Source organism: Typopeltis vanoorti, chromosome 8 (assembly GCF_054136105.1).
Source record: "Typopeltis vanoorti isolate ZY-2024b chromosome 8, IOZ_Tvanoo_1.0, whole genome shotgun sequence".
NCBI lineage: Eukaryota > Metazoa > Arthropoda > Arachnida > Uropygi > Thelyphonidae > Typopeltis > Typopeltis vanoorti.
In genome coordinates this window covers 38,105,214-38,121,800 of record NC_143556.1, presented here as the reverse complement: position 1 = coordinate 38,121,800, position 16,587 = coordinate 38,105,214, and the positions used below count along the sequence as shown (strand labels likewise).

The window sequence follows — 16,587 nt, the reverse complement described above, 5'->3', positions numbered from 1 at the left end:
CCAACGGCATTCTCTGTGTGCAACACTAGCTTGGTAACAGTTATTTTCAGTTCAGGAGCTACAGCACCCATAAATTTCAGTTGGTAGATTACCCACGATGGCTCTGGAAAGCTCAAGATATTAAATAATTTGAAAAATCTATTAATCTGAGTGATCAGCTGAAAATCAACATGAACGTTATGTTCACAGAAGTGTATCAGTTTAGATATATCTTCTGTTATACTGGCTGTACCTGAGACGAAAATTTAGTTTTATTTATCACCAAGAAGTCAATATGAAATTTATAAGAAAAAGAACAGGAAAGGAAATGAGAGGAACAGGTTTACTGATAAGTAGAATGGAGTTTTAGTTCACACTACTGTGGAGACTACGTATACTTGAATGACAACTTTCTGTTGGAATCGGAGAGTTCTTGTGGAAAAACAGCATCAAGGTTACTGGGCAGCTCACAAATATTTGGTACTTATAGAGGTGTTCAAGCTCCTGAATATTGTTAAATGGAGACCGGATGCAAATAATAAAGAGACTGAAGTTATTATGCTGAAGACTGACTACAGTTTTCAGGAAAAGCTAAACATTTAACATTGACTTTTCTGTTTGGTCCTTATAAGCATACCTGAAGGAAGAGCGAGAGAGAGTAAAAGCAATTGAAGTATTGATAAATTGTATTACTAGAAAAAGAACCTAAGGTATATTTAAGTGAACGTTATCCTCCATTGACTCCTAAAATTGTGGTAACCAAATCATAAACTGAATTACCATTCAATTTCAGGTACGATATTATACTACGTTAGTCCACCAATGGCACTAGTGTACTATATAGTTTTACAATCTTTCATGGGTGGGAGTCACATAAAAAAAACAAAATAATTAAAAGGAAGGGTATTATTAATTCGGCTTTTATAACTTTTTGCTAGTTAAAGGAAATTCGAATTTGAAAAAATACACTTCAGTAAATCCCGTGATTATAAATTAAATTTGACTAAAATAGTAGAGTTTACTGAAAGAGAAAGAGAGAGTTATTTATACCAAAACTGCATTTTTATGTTGCTCAAATGCAACAAAAAGCAAGGTCACAAATCTTGAAAGTTCAAGGTTTGGTTCCGAATACGAAATAAGCTGAATATGTACTTTTCTGACTGATCCGTATGTATAAACGTACCTGAAGAGAGAGAGAGAGAGAGCAAAGCAATGGGTTGTTTTGGAACCACACCTGCCTGCTCTGTCAGTCACTGGAAGCTACCAAATAGGGCGCGTCTATATAGACTGAATGATCATAAATAAATAGATTCCAAATAGTGAAGACATGGCAATACTCTTACTTCTCTCTGTGATTCCATTTACAACATATAACGCTGATCACAAGATACTCAAATCATCAGACAAGAAACATTCATATTATAGTGATCAACGAATAGTTTTTCATACCATGTTGTGCTGTGAAAACAGAAATACCGTTGACTTAAAATACGGATTATGTCCAAAAACAGTTGCCATTTTATGAGGTCAGTGTCAATTGCTGATGACTTCAGATAGAATCAAGCAACCATCGATTATATCACAGCAAAAATAAATAAATTAATTAAACTGCAGTAGCAATTGCTGCAGCTGCCGCGTATATTATAAAAGCTATTCAAATCACTATTGCGATTAAGATAAACACGTATACTTGAGTATTCATTTGACTTCATAAATGGGATCAGCTAAATCATACAGTGATTGAAAGACCTCGAAAAACATATATGAGCTATATAAGTCATTTATTGAACAATTTAAATTCATATTCACTAAATATCAATCTAAGAGAGTGGGAGAGCTTCTTTATTAAGGATGCTTCCGTAAAGCAGTTAGTAGTGGCCTTTGGTTGGAATGACTAGGGTTAGATTATCATCACAGTGCAAGAGCGTTAATAAGGGCTTCTCAACTAAGGATAAGTTAACTTATCTCTTACCGAAGTGCAAAAGTCCTCTTTGAATTTCGGGGTTATTTATTATCTATCATAACATGCAAATCGGACTGAGAGCTCACATGATATACAGACATAGTACGCTTATTTCAGTCTTCGTTGCTTTGGCCTCATCTAAACAGTCAAGCTTGTTTATCAAGACTGGTTTAAGAACGCACTGTTAAGTTATATTCGCAAGTGTGTGAAGACCTACACAAACTACCGATCAGTTACTCTTCCTATCAGTGGATTCAAATTTGATCTGGCTGATCCCTTTGAGAAACAAATAATACTATTCAGTTATCACCACTCGTTATCAACACTATTTAGTTATTTGGAGTAGCAGCATTAATAGCCTATTTACTTTCAAAACTTTCACTTAAATATTCAATTGATGAATGCCAAAAATAGTTTTAATTTCTTTACTTTCTTACACGTATAAACTAGCATCTTATGGAAATTGTGCTTTATCTGTAGTACGCTTACTAAACTAAGCTAACTGTTAATCTTTTGACCATCCATTTCAGTTTTAATCGGAATCCTTGTTGTTGTTTTTTTTGAGACTTTTAAAAAACTTTCACACAGAGAGCGTTAATTATACAATTCCGACTCTAAGGAGGATAAGCAAATCTTTGAGGCGCCACTAAAAAAAGACTATTGTGAATGTTGTCTTTTTCAAAGAAAGGTACGATGCAACTTATTCAATTTGCTCCGAATGTCAAGAAATGATCTTTTATTTTGTAAAAAGATTCAGACCAGTAAAGGTATTAGTGATCGTTTAAATCTGCCCCATACCATACTGCAAAATATATATGTGGGGGGGTGGGGGGGGTGCGTGCGTGCGTGCAAAAAACGAATCAGCTTATTCTAAAATTGCGGTTATGAAAGGCAATTTGGACAGATGAACCTAAAGAACCTATAAGTATCGCGGATTATATATATATAGTAGTGTGATACTACATACATGGTGAAATTTCAAAAAAAAAAAAACAGAAAGAAAGAAAAATAGAGAGAAACTGGTACAAAAACATAACTTTTCCAAAAAGCTTCAAGGTTTCAGTACTGATAAAGTTGAATGAGTATTTATGTAATATTTTTATTTTTTAAATTAGCCAGAAATTTCCAGGAATTTTCAGTAAAGTAGAATCTAAGTGAAAATATTTGGGTAGGTCAAAATTATCACATATGTTCATAGTATAAAGAAAATTTTGCCTTTTCCCTACTATTAAAAATTCGCCTAATTACTGTTTATCTAATAGCGATTAATGCCATCAAGAATATATATTTTATCAGCTTTCCCATTTAGATGTAGTGAAACAGAAAGGTAATGACTGTCTGCCTCTGTCTTTTTCATAAAAGAAAGTGGAATTTATTAATGGTTACATGCTATGGTTGTTATTAGAGGATTCAAGAGTATGTGATGGCCTGATCAACTTGGCTATTCAAAGTGCAAAAACCAATCACGGTAGTAAACGACTGTCCTTAACTCATTAACCGCCTTTAAAAAATAATAATAATAACAACAATAATAACTACAGCTTTCATTTCAAATCTAGTTTCGGAGTATGTCATAAAAATACACTGTAAACAGAGATGTATTTCTGAAGAATAATTAAATAATCGTATTTGGATTAGTTTCGTATTCTACACAATACTGTCAAAGGCATGCAAACGTTCAGTTGTAAATTGAATATTAGGGAAAATTTTACATCAGCAAATAATCATTTAGTTCTAGTTTCGAATATACATACAGTTTTGAATTTAGTAACTAGAAAATTAACGACCTACTAGAAAATTATTCATAAATGCATTCTTCTCACTGTGTGGAACACGATTCATATATCTGCCTCTGTCTTTTTCATTTAACGTTCCCTAATATAGTTACATTTGATTTCTTTGCTTGTTTGTTTATGATAATCCCATATAGGAAATGTTGGTAATCAAAGAACCTCGTTCCTAGAGATATTTTTGCAAGCTGTTTCAGGCTTCTAATAAGCAAGGTGATAGTCCTACACCCTGGATAGTTTCATATCTGTCACATAAATACTGTACATCACTGGGTCTATGGCATAGACCCAGTGCTGAAACTCAGTTGATATCTGCGTAAAAAAAAACTAGTCAGATCCAATATTTAGATTTTAAAAAAGTTGCCTATTTCCTGAGAGACACTCATTCAGTTCATAATGAGACTATATTTAAAATTTTGAAGAGTTTAAGATGGTTCTTTCGGCGAAAATTTTAAATAACATTTAATGTTCACCACTTTGAGGTGGCTCAGTTTTTTCATTTCGGAAAATGGTTAAGTTAATCAGTCAGAGAACATGCACGAATGATAGCAAGCTACAAGGATTAACTATCCTATCATATCATTAATTAGAGTTATATAACATTAGCAGTGGCATATCATTGAGCCTAAAGGGGGGATGAGATGAAGGTTTAGTATTAGCTTTTTTTTTTTTTTTTTCAACAGTAAACAGCATTCATGAGGTTTGGAAAGTTTCTTCCTTAATGTATGTAAAATATCTTATTTTCGTTAAGAAATCCTCTCAGACATGAACCCTGATGGTACATATTCAGAGTCTAACCCTTCTCAAAATGTAAATTAGATATTTTTCATGGATTTAAAAAAACAAGAATGGTTGTCTTTTGGATTTCGTCACACCTTTTATTTTCTCAAATATACTTTATCACAAGTTACAAGAGCGCAGTTGTATACTCCGAGATACCTTCTTAAGTTTTTTTTTTTTTCTTTTGCTTAATCATGGCCTGATTCATTTAAAATAGGAGGAAAATATAGTCACCTAAACTGATATTTAGGTGACTAAACATTATAGCAGTTTAGTCGCCTAAACTGTAGTAATGGTACGAATAGCAGTTGTACAAATCAGTTCATTGAGAAATAATAATCTGTCCCTATTTCACTATTACCGACGCCTGATTATCCCCTAGATAAAACCTAATATTTGACGGTCAGCATTTCCCTGGAATCAGTTTTTAGTATTGCTATTATGTTTATTAATTTCTTTTTATTTGACTCCCACTCACGAAAGACTGTAAGCCTATAGTACATTAATATTGTGAGTGGGCTGTTATTCATTATTATTATTTTATTATTATTGCTGTTTTTTTTTATAAGTTTTGTTTTGTTTTTATTAGTTAGTTTGCTATCGTAAGTGATGGTTAATACAAAAACTGCTATAAACTTTAATTAATTAATTAACATTTGTTTTATTTCTAATGTAAAAAATCGAATATAAAGATCGGGAAATAATGTTTTCCTGAAACACACACATGCAAAAAAAAAAAACGTTAATCCGGTCCTGATTCACGTCGCTTATAAACAGTTGCGCATTTGCAAAGGTTTACATCGATCACTTCTGAAAATCTAAACCCACCTCACTGTAAAATTGTATTCTTTACAACAGTAATAAATCCTAGATCATTTACAATTTTTATCATTTACTGTCGTATTTTATCCGGCATCGATTAGTCTTTTCACGTTCAAGAAAGAGTAATTGTTGTCAGATGTGTTTGTGAATATTGACCTTCTTATAGGAACGTATGAACTACTCTGATATAGTCAATACATCTGTTATATACTGGACGAAATCATCTTTCGTTTATGAATGCGAACAAATATCGAGATTTATTGACTGCTTATGCAGTCGAACTAAATTTAGGAAACCAAAACAGCATATTCAGTTTGCTCTCTACAGTGTTTTGTCGATAGCATATGAAATATGACAGACTGTTAAATTCTAAACGGAAGCAACATCCATCAGATAAAGGCGTCGATGAATACTTTGAGATGAGGAACCAGAAAGAAAATGTCAGCACCAAATTTATTATTAAACATGGCCTTACATACCAGGTGAGTATTTGTTTTACATTCGATAGTAAATTATTCATCATTTATTGAGCAAATATATTTACGAGATCTAGTACGATTCTTTTGCAATTATCAGATCACTTTCTTAAAATTAGTTCCACTAGTTTCTTGAAATATATTTCTTGTACTGTTAACTTGTTAGCAAAATTAGGTATGGCTAACATTCTCTTCAATTTCTTCTCATATAGGATCGACTCGATTCGCTTCATATTTCACCACATCACAAAAAACTGAAAATTGTGGTATATCGATAGATGCTTCACTCCACGTATCAGTGAAATAAAAACGGGTATTAACTGCGTCACGTCACATTTAAATTGCTTTAAAAAAGCATTCTTATAGTAAGGTATATTCTTGAATTCACTAGCTAATAACTGCTGACTTTTTTTTTACAGGCTTTAGTTGGTATTACTAAGGCAGGAACCTTTTTTTTCCTGCACATAAAAATTCAAATAAAAATTTTCTTTCAGAGGCTGCCGCCTTCATGCGAGGAGTTCGTGTTGCTGTTCCTGATTTAATACAAATATTTTAAATGAAAAAAAAAACACTTAATTTTTATCTTTACAGGTTGTTTCTGATATTTGAGGCAAGAGTGTAATGGTCCACGTTTAAAAGTTTTCAAATAATTACCAACAATGTTTCCTTTCGCAGGCTATTGATCTCCTGGGAGTTGGAGGTAATACCTCTCGAAGACCATCAGTAACAAGTATTCGATCCCAAAACAGGATAAATGTAAGTTAATTAAAATTATTATTTTGGGATTTTCAGTTAGCTTTTAAAGTTGCGCCATTCAAATACCAATAATAATAGTAATAATAATAATAATGTCAAAATGTAAAGAAATAAAAAATATATTTCTAATTGTTGCAAACATTTGAAATATACATGGTGTTTCAAAAAGAATGACCCGATTTCAAATAATTATATTTAATCATGAAAATGTGGTACAGTTACAAAATGAAATAAATAAAGTATGAAGTAAGGCTTAAAGTCTCACTCACCACAATTATAAATGCTCAATGTGCATTTGTAATTGTGCTCAAATTTGTGTTCAAATACAGTTTTCAAATCGGGACATTCTTTTTGAAACACCCTGTACTTTCTTAGTCAGTTCGACTTATGTTACTTTTTTTTTAAGCAATTTTATTTCGAAAAGTAGCTATAATGCAAAGTTTAATAGTGCTATTATTGGTACTCATTTCTGCAATTGAGAGTCGAATATCGTGTGTATGAAATACTTCAGAATTTTAGTCCCCAAATACATTAATTCGTTAATGTTTTTTCTAATGAACTATTAAGTGCTGTGGAATAGTTAGCGGAATGGTTTTTAATCAAGTGTATTGCACACATACCTTTCAAATAATTTTTAATCCTGACAAATTCTAATTTTTGTAAGTCATGAATAAAAAAAAATTGTGCGCATACATAAGACTGGGATTAATGAAGTTACTACACATCGAAATACGGCTGATCACATCAAAACTCTTCCTGCAGTGATAGCATAAAAATGGCGATAGACTTGTGGTACAGTTACAAAATACGTCACAAAAATGACGATAGACTAATCTATCATCATTTTGAATGACGATAGATTAGTCTATCGTCATTTTTGTGCTATCACTGCAGGAAGAGTTTTGATGTGATCAACCGTATTTCGATGTGTAGTAACTTCATTAATCCCAGTCTTATGTATGCTTTTAACCAACTCAAGAAACTTAACATTAGAAAGTTTCTTGAGTTGGTTAAAAGCCCAGTTTTCACACTGAGAGACATAGTTATTTTAATATTCGTGAAAAATAATTCATTGGCAACACAAACATTCACTGTGGGCGACTGAAATATTTCAGCAAGTTTTTGTCTCTTATTGTTATTTAATTGAAAAATCACAAAACTATTTTTTGTTCCGATTTCTGGAAGAGAGTAGATAGCATCTTTCATCCAAACGAAAAGTCCCGAACATGATTTGTTTATAGTAGTATGGTCACCTAAACAGACTAGGAAAGGAAAGATTAGCAAAAAGTGCTTGATGCCAGGGGAAAAAACCCAAAGGAAGACGGTACAGTTATCTGGGTGACGATACAGTTAGAAGTGCCTTAGCAGAATTAAATATAAAATCTGATAATACTGGAGTCCTTACACATAACTCACTAATTTGGAAGAAAATAGTCGATAGTAAGTTATTAATTACGTAAAGTTTCATAGAGTACTGTCATAGTATCCTCTACACCCCTTGAAGGTGCATATCAAGAATTTGATTACGATGGTGACACAGTGAACATAAGACAATCCTGTATAAACGGGACGTCTGGCAGTCGTACCTGAAATACACATATAAAAGAAAAGATGGAGAAGAACGTAGCACAAAGAATAAGTATGCACTATTAGAACAGATTCTCCCGAGCTAAGGCGGGGGAAAAAATGATAGCCCGATTTTAATAATAATAATAAAATCCTCTGTACTCTGTACCTCACGATCTGCCAAGTGAGTCTGCGTGTGTCCTGGCCCGTTTACTAGTTGCGGAAACAACATCCATTTAGGCTGGAAAACTCATCCTCAGCTGAAAAAACTTCTTCTCGTCTTAGGTGCGATTTGAATCCATGTCTTTCCAAACGGCTTCATTGAAACCAATTGAACTAAGGATGCTCTGGCAATTTTATACTGAATGAAATAAAAATCATTTAAAAGTGTATTTAAATTATCTATAATAGTCAAGAATCTTAATGTGGGAAATGATCTTACTGGTGATACAGCTTTTTTCCAATTCGTGTAATTAGCGATTCAATACTTGGAAGTCTTTTTCCAAGTTAATGAGTTCTGAATTCTTCCCCTAGAATGTTCCGTCCTTTCTTACCCTAGATGTATGCGACAAATCAATAAGAAACAACTGTGACGATCACTACTCAAAAGGTACATTAAAACAAAGAAGAAAAAAAGGGAAAAAATCAGATTTTTTGAGCACAGTATGGTTGCTTCGATGCAGAAGATGGTTGTCATCGGTCTATTTTGTGAAGGAAATATGAAATATATTTTCTATTTAGAGTAAAGTGACATCTAATGATGCACTTTGGTTTCCTGGTGCAGCTTTAACATGAAATAGTAGGCTGTATTATAGAACCATAGTGAACAGCAATCGATATATTTACAAAAAGCTTTATATCGTACAATTATTTTTAAAATTTTTCAATTATTACTTTCATTTCAAATGCATGTTTTATAAATATAACTATTTATTCATTTATTATATATTTAGCACATAAAGTTGCAGTATGTTTGGCCATAGATGCCGACGCCACTGAACTGTGTGGAACTTCTTAGTCGACACTGTTTAATATTGGCCATTTGGATGAGATAATACTGTATGAGTCTCCTCCACACCTTCCTGTCTTGGGCTGTCACCACATCCAAGTTCTTCATCTTCAAGTCCTCTTCTACCAGCTCCCTCCATCTCTTCTTTGGCTGCCCACGCTTCCGCCTTCCTTGCACATCCATCTGCATGACCCTTCTTCCCACATATTCGTCCTCCCTCCTCATCACATGACCAAACCATCTCAACCTTGCCCCCTGTATTTTTGCTCCTAAGTTCGTAACTTTCACTGTTCCCCTGACATAGTCATTTCTCAGACGATCCTTTCTGGTCACACCGCACATCCACCTAAGCATTCTCATCTCTGCTACTTCCATCCTGCTGTGTTATTTTTCCTCAGGGCTACAGTTTCTATAGTATATGTCATAGCTGGCCTCACTATTGTCCTATAAATTTTGCCTTTCAGATTGATCGGCACCCTCTTATCGCATAACACTCCAGCCATCTCCCTCCAGTTCCTCCAACCCGCTTGCATCCTGCATCCTACTTCCTTCTCAGCTCCTCCATCTTCTTCCACTGTTGAACCTAAGTATCTAAAGTCTCTCACCTTCCTGATGACATTTCCTTCCAGCTCCATATCTGTCTCCTGGCCGCCGCCGACTGCGCAACACATATACTCTGTCTTACTTCTGCTCAGTCTCATACCTCTCTCTTCCAGTACTTTTCTCCATCTTTCCAGTTTAGTTCCCGCTTCTTCTCTTGAATCTACATACAACATTGTCCAAGGCGCATCTTCTCTCACCTCCTTTGTTACCACCTCCATCACAATATTAAACAGAAACGGACTTAATGCTGACCCTTGATGCAAGCCAACTGTTACTTGAAAACTTTCTGTCTGTCCCAAACAGGTCCGAACACTTGTCTTCACATTTCTGTACATTTCCCGCACCAACCTGACATATTTCTCCGGCACCTTCTTCTCCCTCAGACACCTCCAGACTTCTTGCCTTGGCACTCTATCGTATGCTTTCTCCAGATCAATAAATACCAGATGTAGCTCCCTTTGTTTCTCTCGATATTTTTCCATCATCTGCCGTAACCCAAAGATAGCATCTGTTGTTGATCTACCAGGCACGAATCCAAATTGTTCCTTTGCAATCTCCATCTCCTTCCTCAATCTACCATCAAGAACCCTTTCTATGATCTTCATTGTGTGGGACATCAACTTTATTCCTCTGTAATTTTTACAGTCTTGTGCATCCCCTTTACCCTTGTAGATGGGGACAAGAGTACTCTCCCTCCATTCCTCGGGTATATTTTCCTGTTGGCAAATTTTCATGAACAGGTCCCACAACAGGTCAATTCCCTCTTTCCCCCAGTGCCTTCCATTCCTCCACTGGAATTCTGTCGGGGCCCACCGATTTTCCATTCCTCATCCTCTTCATGGCCTCCGTCACTTCCACTCTACTGATGTTCCGCACCATCCCCTCAGAAGGCTGCCCATCTCCTCTGAGAGTCCTTGCATTTTCCTCATTCAAAAGTCCCTCAAAATATATTTTCCATCTGTTTCTTATGTCCACATCCCTCCATAATACTCTTCCTTCAGCATCTTTGATCTGCCTCACATGTAAGATGTCCTTTGCTGCTTTATTTCTACATTTCGCTAGTTGGTAAATTTTTCTCTGTCCTTCCTTTGTTTCTAATTGATCATACAGATCTTGATATGCCATGGCCTTCGCCTGTGCGACAACTCTCTTGGCTTCTTGCTTTCTCTCTTTGTACACCTCTCTGTCCTCTTCCACTCTTGACTCATCCCACTTCTGCTTTGCCTTCCTCTTAGCTGTCAAAATTCTAATAAACACCAATAATGCTGACAGGACAATTCGAAGGGTAAAAGGATAAAAAAGATACCGTAACGCAAATGTTGATCACACGTAAATTTCACTATTGCAATGTTTAATAAACATTAGCTAGCCAATTAAAAAAAATTAAAAAATAAATAATCAGTGTTCTGCACAATAGTAAGGTGGTCAGCCCTACGCCCCGGTGTAGCCTATGTCCTGTAGCGTTGAGTTCTCAAGGCCGGTTTGCCTGCTTTGCAGGATGAAAAACCCCAGGACAAACTGGGGGGAAAAAACCTACTGTCCACTCCCAAGACCGGCTAACTTGGCTATGGCTGAGGAAGATCCTTCAGCTCCTCACGTCACCGATGGGACTCGAACCTAGAACACTCCTTCGCCAGGCATATGGTTGCAAAACGCACAGCCACTAGGCTAACCGCGCGAACATTTTATTTGTGCCCTCTATTTATTTAAATATTTTCTTGTTATGCACTTCCCGACGAATTTCATTGTACATCAACTTTATTGATGCTACTAACTCTTCGATTGTAGTCTGACATCTCTGCGTCCTGATTGAAACAAGCATGTGGGTAACTATCTTCCATGTTAGTACCACATGAGCAATGTCACCAGTCGGAAGCAGCATAGAAACGCTATTCATTATCACATACGGCGAATCACAAAATATAATACAAAGGCCCTTCGTGTTCCCTCGACTACAGATGTATTAAATTGTAGAATGATAGTCTCTGAAGCATCTCAACAAAATAATAATAATAATAATAAATAATTTTGTTTATTTATATCGTTTAAAGTCGCCCATAATAATCACCCTGCTCTTGCTTGCTTGTTTTATTTGTTGAAACTTTTTTATATTTTCATCTCTTTTAGAATACTCAGGCCTATGCAAAAATATACTCAGGCCTATTGCGTCAAATATTCCATTTCATTTGCTTTCACTTTACACTCCACTATCCTGCCTATTCTGTCCCTCCTTCCTTAGCCAGCACATTGTATACTTACCACAATAACATTCCTTGTCAACCACATCCTACTTTTGCCCAAAATTCCTAGTTGATTCAGATTAATTAATGCCATAATTTCCCCAGATTTGCTCCCAATGCTTTTAGCATTTTATACATACATACACCTACGATTAATTCGCAATCCTAGATATCGAATTAACCGTATGATTTGTTCTTAGATAATCAGTAACTTGCACTTTTGTAACAAACCAACTCTCCCAACAACCACTATTCCGTTAAAAATAAAAATAAAAAATTTTAAAAATCTCTTCTTAACCTCTTCTCTGGGCAGCATCAATTTTCTTTCTGACAAAATTTCATCATACCACATGTACAGAGATTACTGACTTTTGTATTATTATTATTATTATACGATACCTCCATGGAGTCAAAAGACTCATCGCGGAAATTATTACAGAGAACCTCGTCAACTGCTAACCTAACAATTCCCATTTTCCTGCTAGGTTTCTAACATTTAGAGTATCTCTTCATAAACATCATTAAAAAAAAATTTTTTTTAATTTTTAAAAAAATCAACACATACTCTAAACTCTTCCTTCTTCCCATCAGAACTCATCCCAGACATTCATAAAATGAATATTGATTTTTATTTCTTTAACATTTCTTACACAAGTTAATGTTATAATTATGATTGAACCCTTACAGACAATCCTATTAGCTTATTCCACATGTAGTAGTGGTCTAAAATTCAAATTTAATAATAAACTACTATTGGCTTATCAAAGTTCCTTGAGAGAAAAGCTCTTAGCACTTTCAATAATATCTACATGTTATTCTTAAGTTGTTTATATATAAACATCAATATTATAATGATTTCTTACTAATGCGATGACTCCAACAACAGTATTTGACGGAGGGAAAAAATAGGCTTAGAAGATAGTTTTCGATGGAACTAAAGATTTTGAAAGTAAAGTAATTACTCACCTAAAACTTACAAAACTTTGCATAGTCAAAATGCTTTAATCAAACAAATGCTAACATAATTCTCATCACTAAAGTATAAATCGCTAAAAACATTATCAATCTTTTGCATCACCATATTGCATACAGCGCCACTCTCTACAATAAAACCACTTCTAAAAAAACTGTATTTAATTTAGGCTAAATTGTGGTGATATAAAACAGTTAGATTAAGCAAAAAAAAAAAAAAAAAAGTGGTAGTACAAAATTTTGCCTTTTTTTTTTTTTTTTTTCCGTTGAAGGATACTATATTTGAGACATGCTTACCTTGAATCTTTGCGTTTTATTCAGGTGTTGGATATATCTCATGTAAAATTAACAGACAAGCTTGTGCGAACGAGTATAAAAGCTTCTCTGAAAAATAAATTTCTAACTTCTATGACTGGATGGACATCAATCCCTTGGATTTTTATCCCGTAATCGTTATTTTTTAATTGTTAAAAGAAAAAAGTTTTGAGCACTTGGCTCGCCCTAATTAGGGCTGTATAGAAATATTTCAATCTGTGATCAGGGCCTTCTTTGGACGTTTATGTTTCCATCTGTCTTTTTCATCGTAATCTGATGACTCACGAATGAATCGGTTGGGATGGAGTGATGCCTGAGCAAAGTACTTGGTTGCTATCTGGAGGAGAAACGTAGGTATGTCTGGCAGGTTTTCGTCTTGGTGGAGGATAGTGTTCCTTAAAAACCATGGGGCATCGAAGATCATTCGGAGGCATTTGGTTTGGATTATTTGTAATCTTTTGATGTTGCTAGGGGAGGTGTGGCTCCACGCTAGTGAACCGTAAGTTAGTATGGGTCTGATGATTGCTTTGTATATTCTTAGTTTGTTTTCTGGAATGACTTTGCTTCTATGGTTGAGTAGAGGATAGAGTTGAGCTATTGCTGAGTTATCTTTGTTACAGGCATGAAAGATTTGGGAGTTGAAGTTGAGTCGGTTATCTAGTTTGATTCCCAGGTATTTTACTCCTTTTTGCCATGGGATATCAGTATTGAACATCGTGACTGCTCCGTGATGGTTTGCTTTCTTCCTTGTAAATAGTATGGCCGTGCTTTTGTCTGCATTGACATCAATTCTCCATTTCCGAAACCATTTTTCAAGATTCGTTGCTGCGTTTTGCAGTCATTGTGTGGCTAGGTATGGTCTGAGCGATCTGGTCAGTATCGCCATGTCATCAGCATAGAAAGCCATGGTGGCTGATGCTGTGCTTGGGATGTCTGCGATAAAAATGTTGAAGAGCAGCGGCGATAATAGGGAGCCTTGCGGGACACCTGCTGTGATACTTCTTGTAGTGGATCTGAGGGGCCACTGAGTTTCACTTGAAATTTTCGGTCTTTCAGGTAAGAGTCTATGATTTGGATGTGGTTTAGTGAGTATTTTGCAGTTATTAGTCTGTGGATGAGGCCTTTGTGCCACACTTTATCGAAGGCTTTCACCACATCCAGGAAGATTGCACCTATATGTTGTTTCCAATTAAATCCTATAGTTATGTATTCTATAAGTCTGTGGATTTGTTGAGTTGTGCAGTGACCAGTTCGAAAACCAAATTGTTCTTTTTGGGATTAGGTCTAGATTGTCCGTTTCGTTTTGTAGGCGTTTTAGTATTACTTTTTCAGCGATTTTCCTAAGGCCTGACAAGAGGCTGATAGGTCTATAATTCTGGGGGAACTGAGGTGCTTTCCCTGGTTTGTGGATGAGGATTATATCTGCCTGCTTCCAGCGAGTGGGGAAATAGTTGAGTCTTAGCATCGCATTGATGATAGCCACTAGATGCATTATTTTTTTGTGAGGGAGTGCTTTTATAATTTTGTTTGAAATCTGATCAGGACCTGGTGCTTTTCTGTTGTTGAGGTTCTTGATAATTTGGTATATTTCCTTTGGCGTAGTATAGCTTGTGTTGTCACGGCTGGTGGTATGATGAAGTGCATAGCGTACTTGCCTGTGGATTTTTTCAATAAAGCGCAAGACCGCTTGAGTGTAGTTTGGTTGAAATTGCAGCTCCAGGGTGTCTGCAAAGGCTTCTGCTTTTTCATCGTCTCGGTAGACTATGCCTCTTTCTCCATGGATTGGTTGTATGATGGAGTGATCGCTGCGAAGGGCTTTAACATTTTCCATAATGAGTTATCTTCAGTGTTTAAAGAGCCTAGTTTCCTCTCCCATAGTTGATTCTTATGGTCTTTGATCGCATATCGGACTAGGTTTGTTGCCCTGTTTAGCTCTTGTTTATCCTGGGGTGATAGTGTTGCATGGTATCGACGTCTGATCCTGTTTTTGTTGCGGATAAGCTTTAGAATCTCTTCTGGGAGCAGGTTAATTTGAGCTGGAGCGGTAACGGTGGAAGCTGTTGCAAGGCCAGTTTGGATTGTGCTTTCCAGTTTATTGATCGCTGTGTCTACTTCTTTGGGTGAGGAGATGGTCGGTACAGGGCCTGTGATGTTGCAGAGAGTTGAGATTTGTGTAGGATTGTCTGGGGATGATTTCTGCTTCCCTGCCAAGGCTAAGCAGAACTGGATTGTGGCCGGAGCTAAGATCATTAATAACCTATAACTGGAACTGGTGTGGGATGTTCCTGAAGATGACTATATCCAGCACATCAGGTTTGCCCAGTGGTCCGTAGTGTGTTGGTTCAACAGGACCTGCTATGGTGATGTTTCTTATCATAGCGAATTTGTGTAGGCTCTTCCCATTACTATTGGTGTTTCTACTGTTCCATGCAGGATGTTTTGCGTTTAGGTCTCCCGCCACTATTGTTGCTTCGTTTGTGTCAAGGAGCTGGGAGAGGTCTGAGGCTAGGAGTGGTTTTCCTTCGAGGGTTGTAGACTGAATATAGTTTTAGACTACCTGTGTTGTCGGTATGTATTTCAATTCCAGTTTCTTCCAGGTTTGTAGTTGTTGTTTTCTTGATCTCATTCTATCTTATGCTTTTTTTAACAAATATAGCCGTTCCACCCCCTCTGGCATTGAGCCTGTCTGTCCTAAGTAGTGTGTAGTACCTTATTTTGGGGTTGTCGCAAGGCCCAAGGTGCGTCTCGTTGACTAAAAGGATGTCTATCTTATATCTTTCAGCAAAATATTTTAGTTCTAGGAGGTTGTTGTTTAGTCCGTCAGGATTCCAATATGCAATCTGTATTGAGTTAGCTATGGTAACCGTGTTATCCATTAATCATGGAGAAGATGACTTGTGTGTTTTTGAGGAATTTGTTGGTGTCGGCCTGATTGGGATTTGTTTTGCTAAAGACTTAACATCTCTCCTGGAGTGGCAGCTAGATTGCTGCGGGGTATCTACGTACGATAGAACATGGCAGTGAACTGTGGAGGAGAAAGGCTTAACGGGTTGGTACATGCTAAACTTGGTTGCAAGATGCCGGTTTGTTACTTGTAGAGACCGCAGATGCGTATGATTTCTCGGGAGTAACAGCCCGCGTTCTGATTTCTGGTGTAGTTCGCTTTACATAGTTTTTGTGCATGCCCATATTTTTTGCCAGCGATGGCATTGACCAGCTGAAGCCTTTCTTCTGAGAGGTTCGGTCTTGATGACTAAGCTGCATACTATTTTAAGGTCGTAAATTTCTCTATGGTCTTTACTGATCTCGACTAAGA

At 36.1% G+C, this 16,587-nt stretch overlaps 1 protein-coding gene across 1 annotated transcript in view; it reads left to right on the top strand.

The window, feature by feature from the left end:
• LOC150103937 (voltage-dependent calcium channel type A subunit alpha-1-like) overlaps positions 1-16,587 on the top strand; it is a 1,762,795-nt gene that overhangs the window by 1,739,481 nt on the left and 6,727 nt on the right. The window contains exon 38 of the mRNA XM_090397103.1: positions 6,486-6,566. Within this exon, the coding sequence (XP_090253229.1) occupies positions 6,486-6,566 (81 nt within the window). The remainder of the gene's footprint in view (positions 1-6,485; positions 6,567-16,587) is intronic.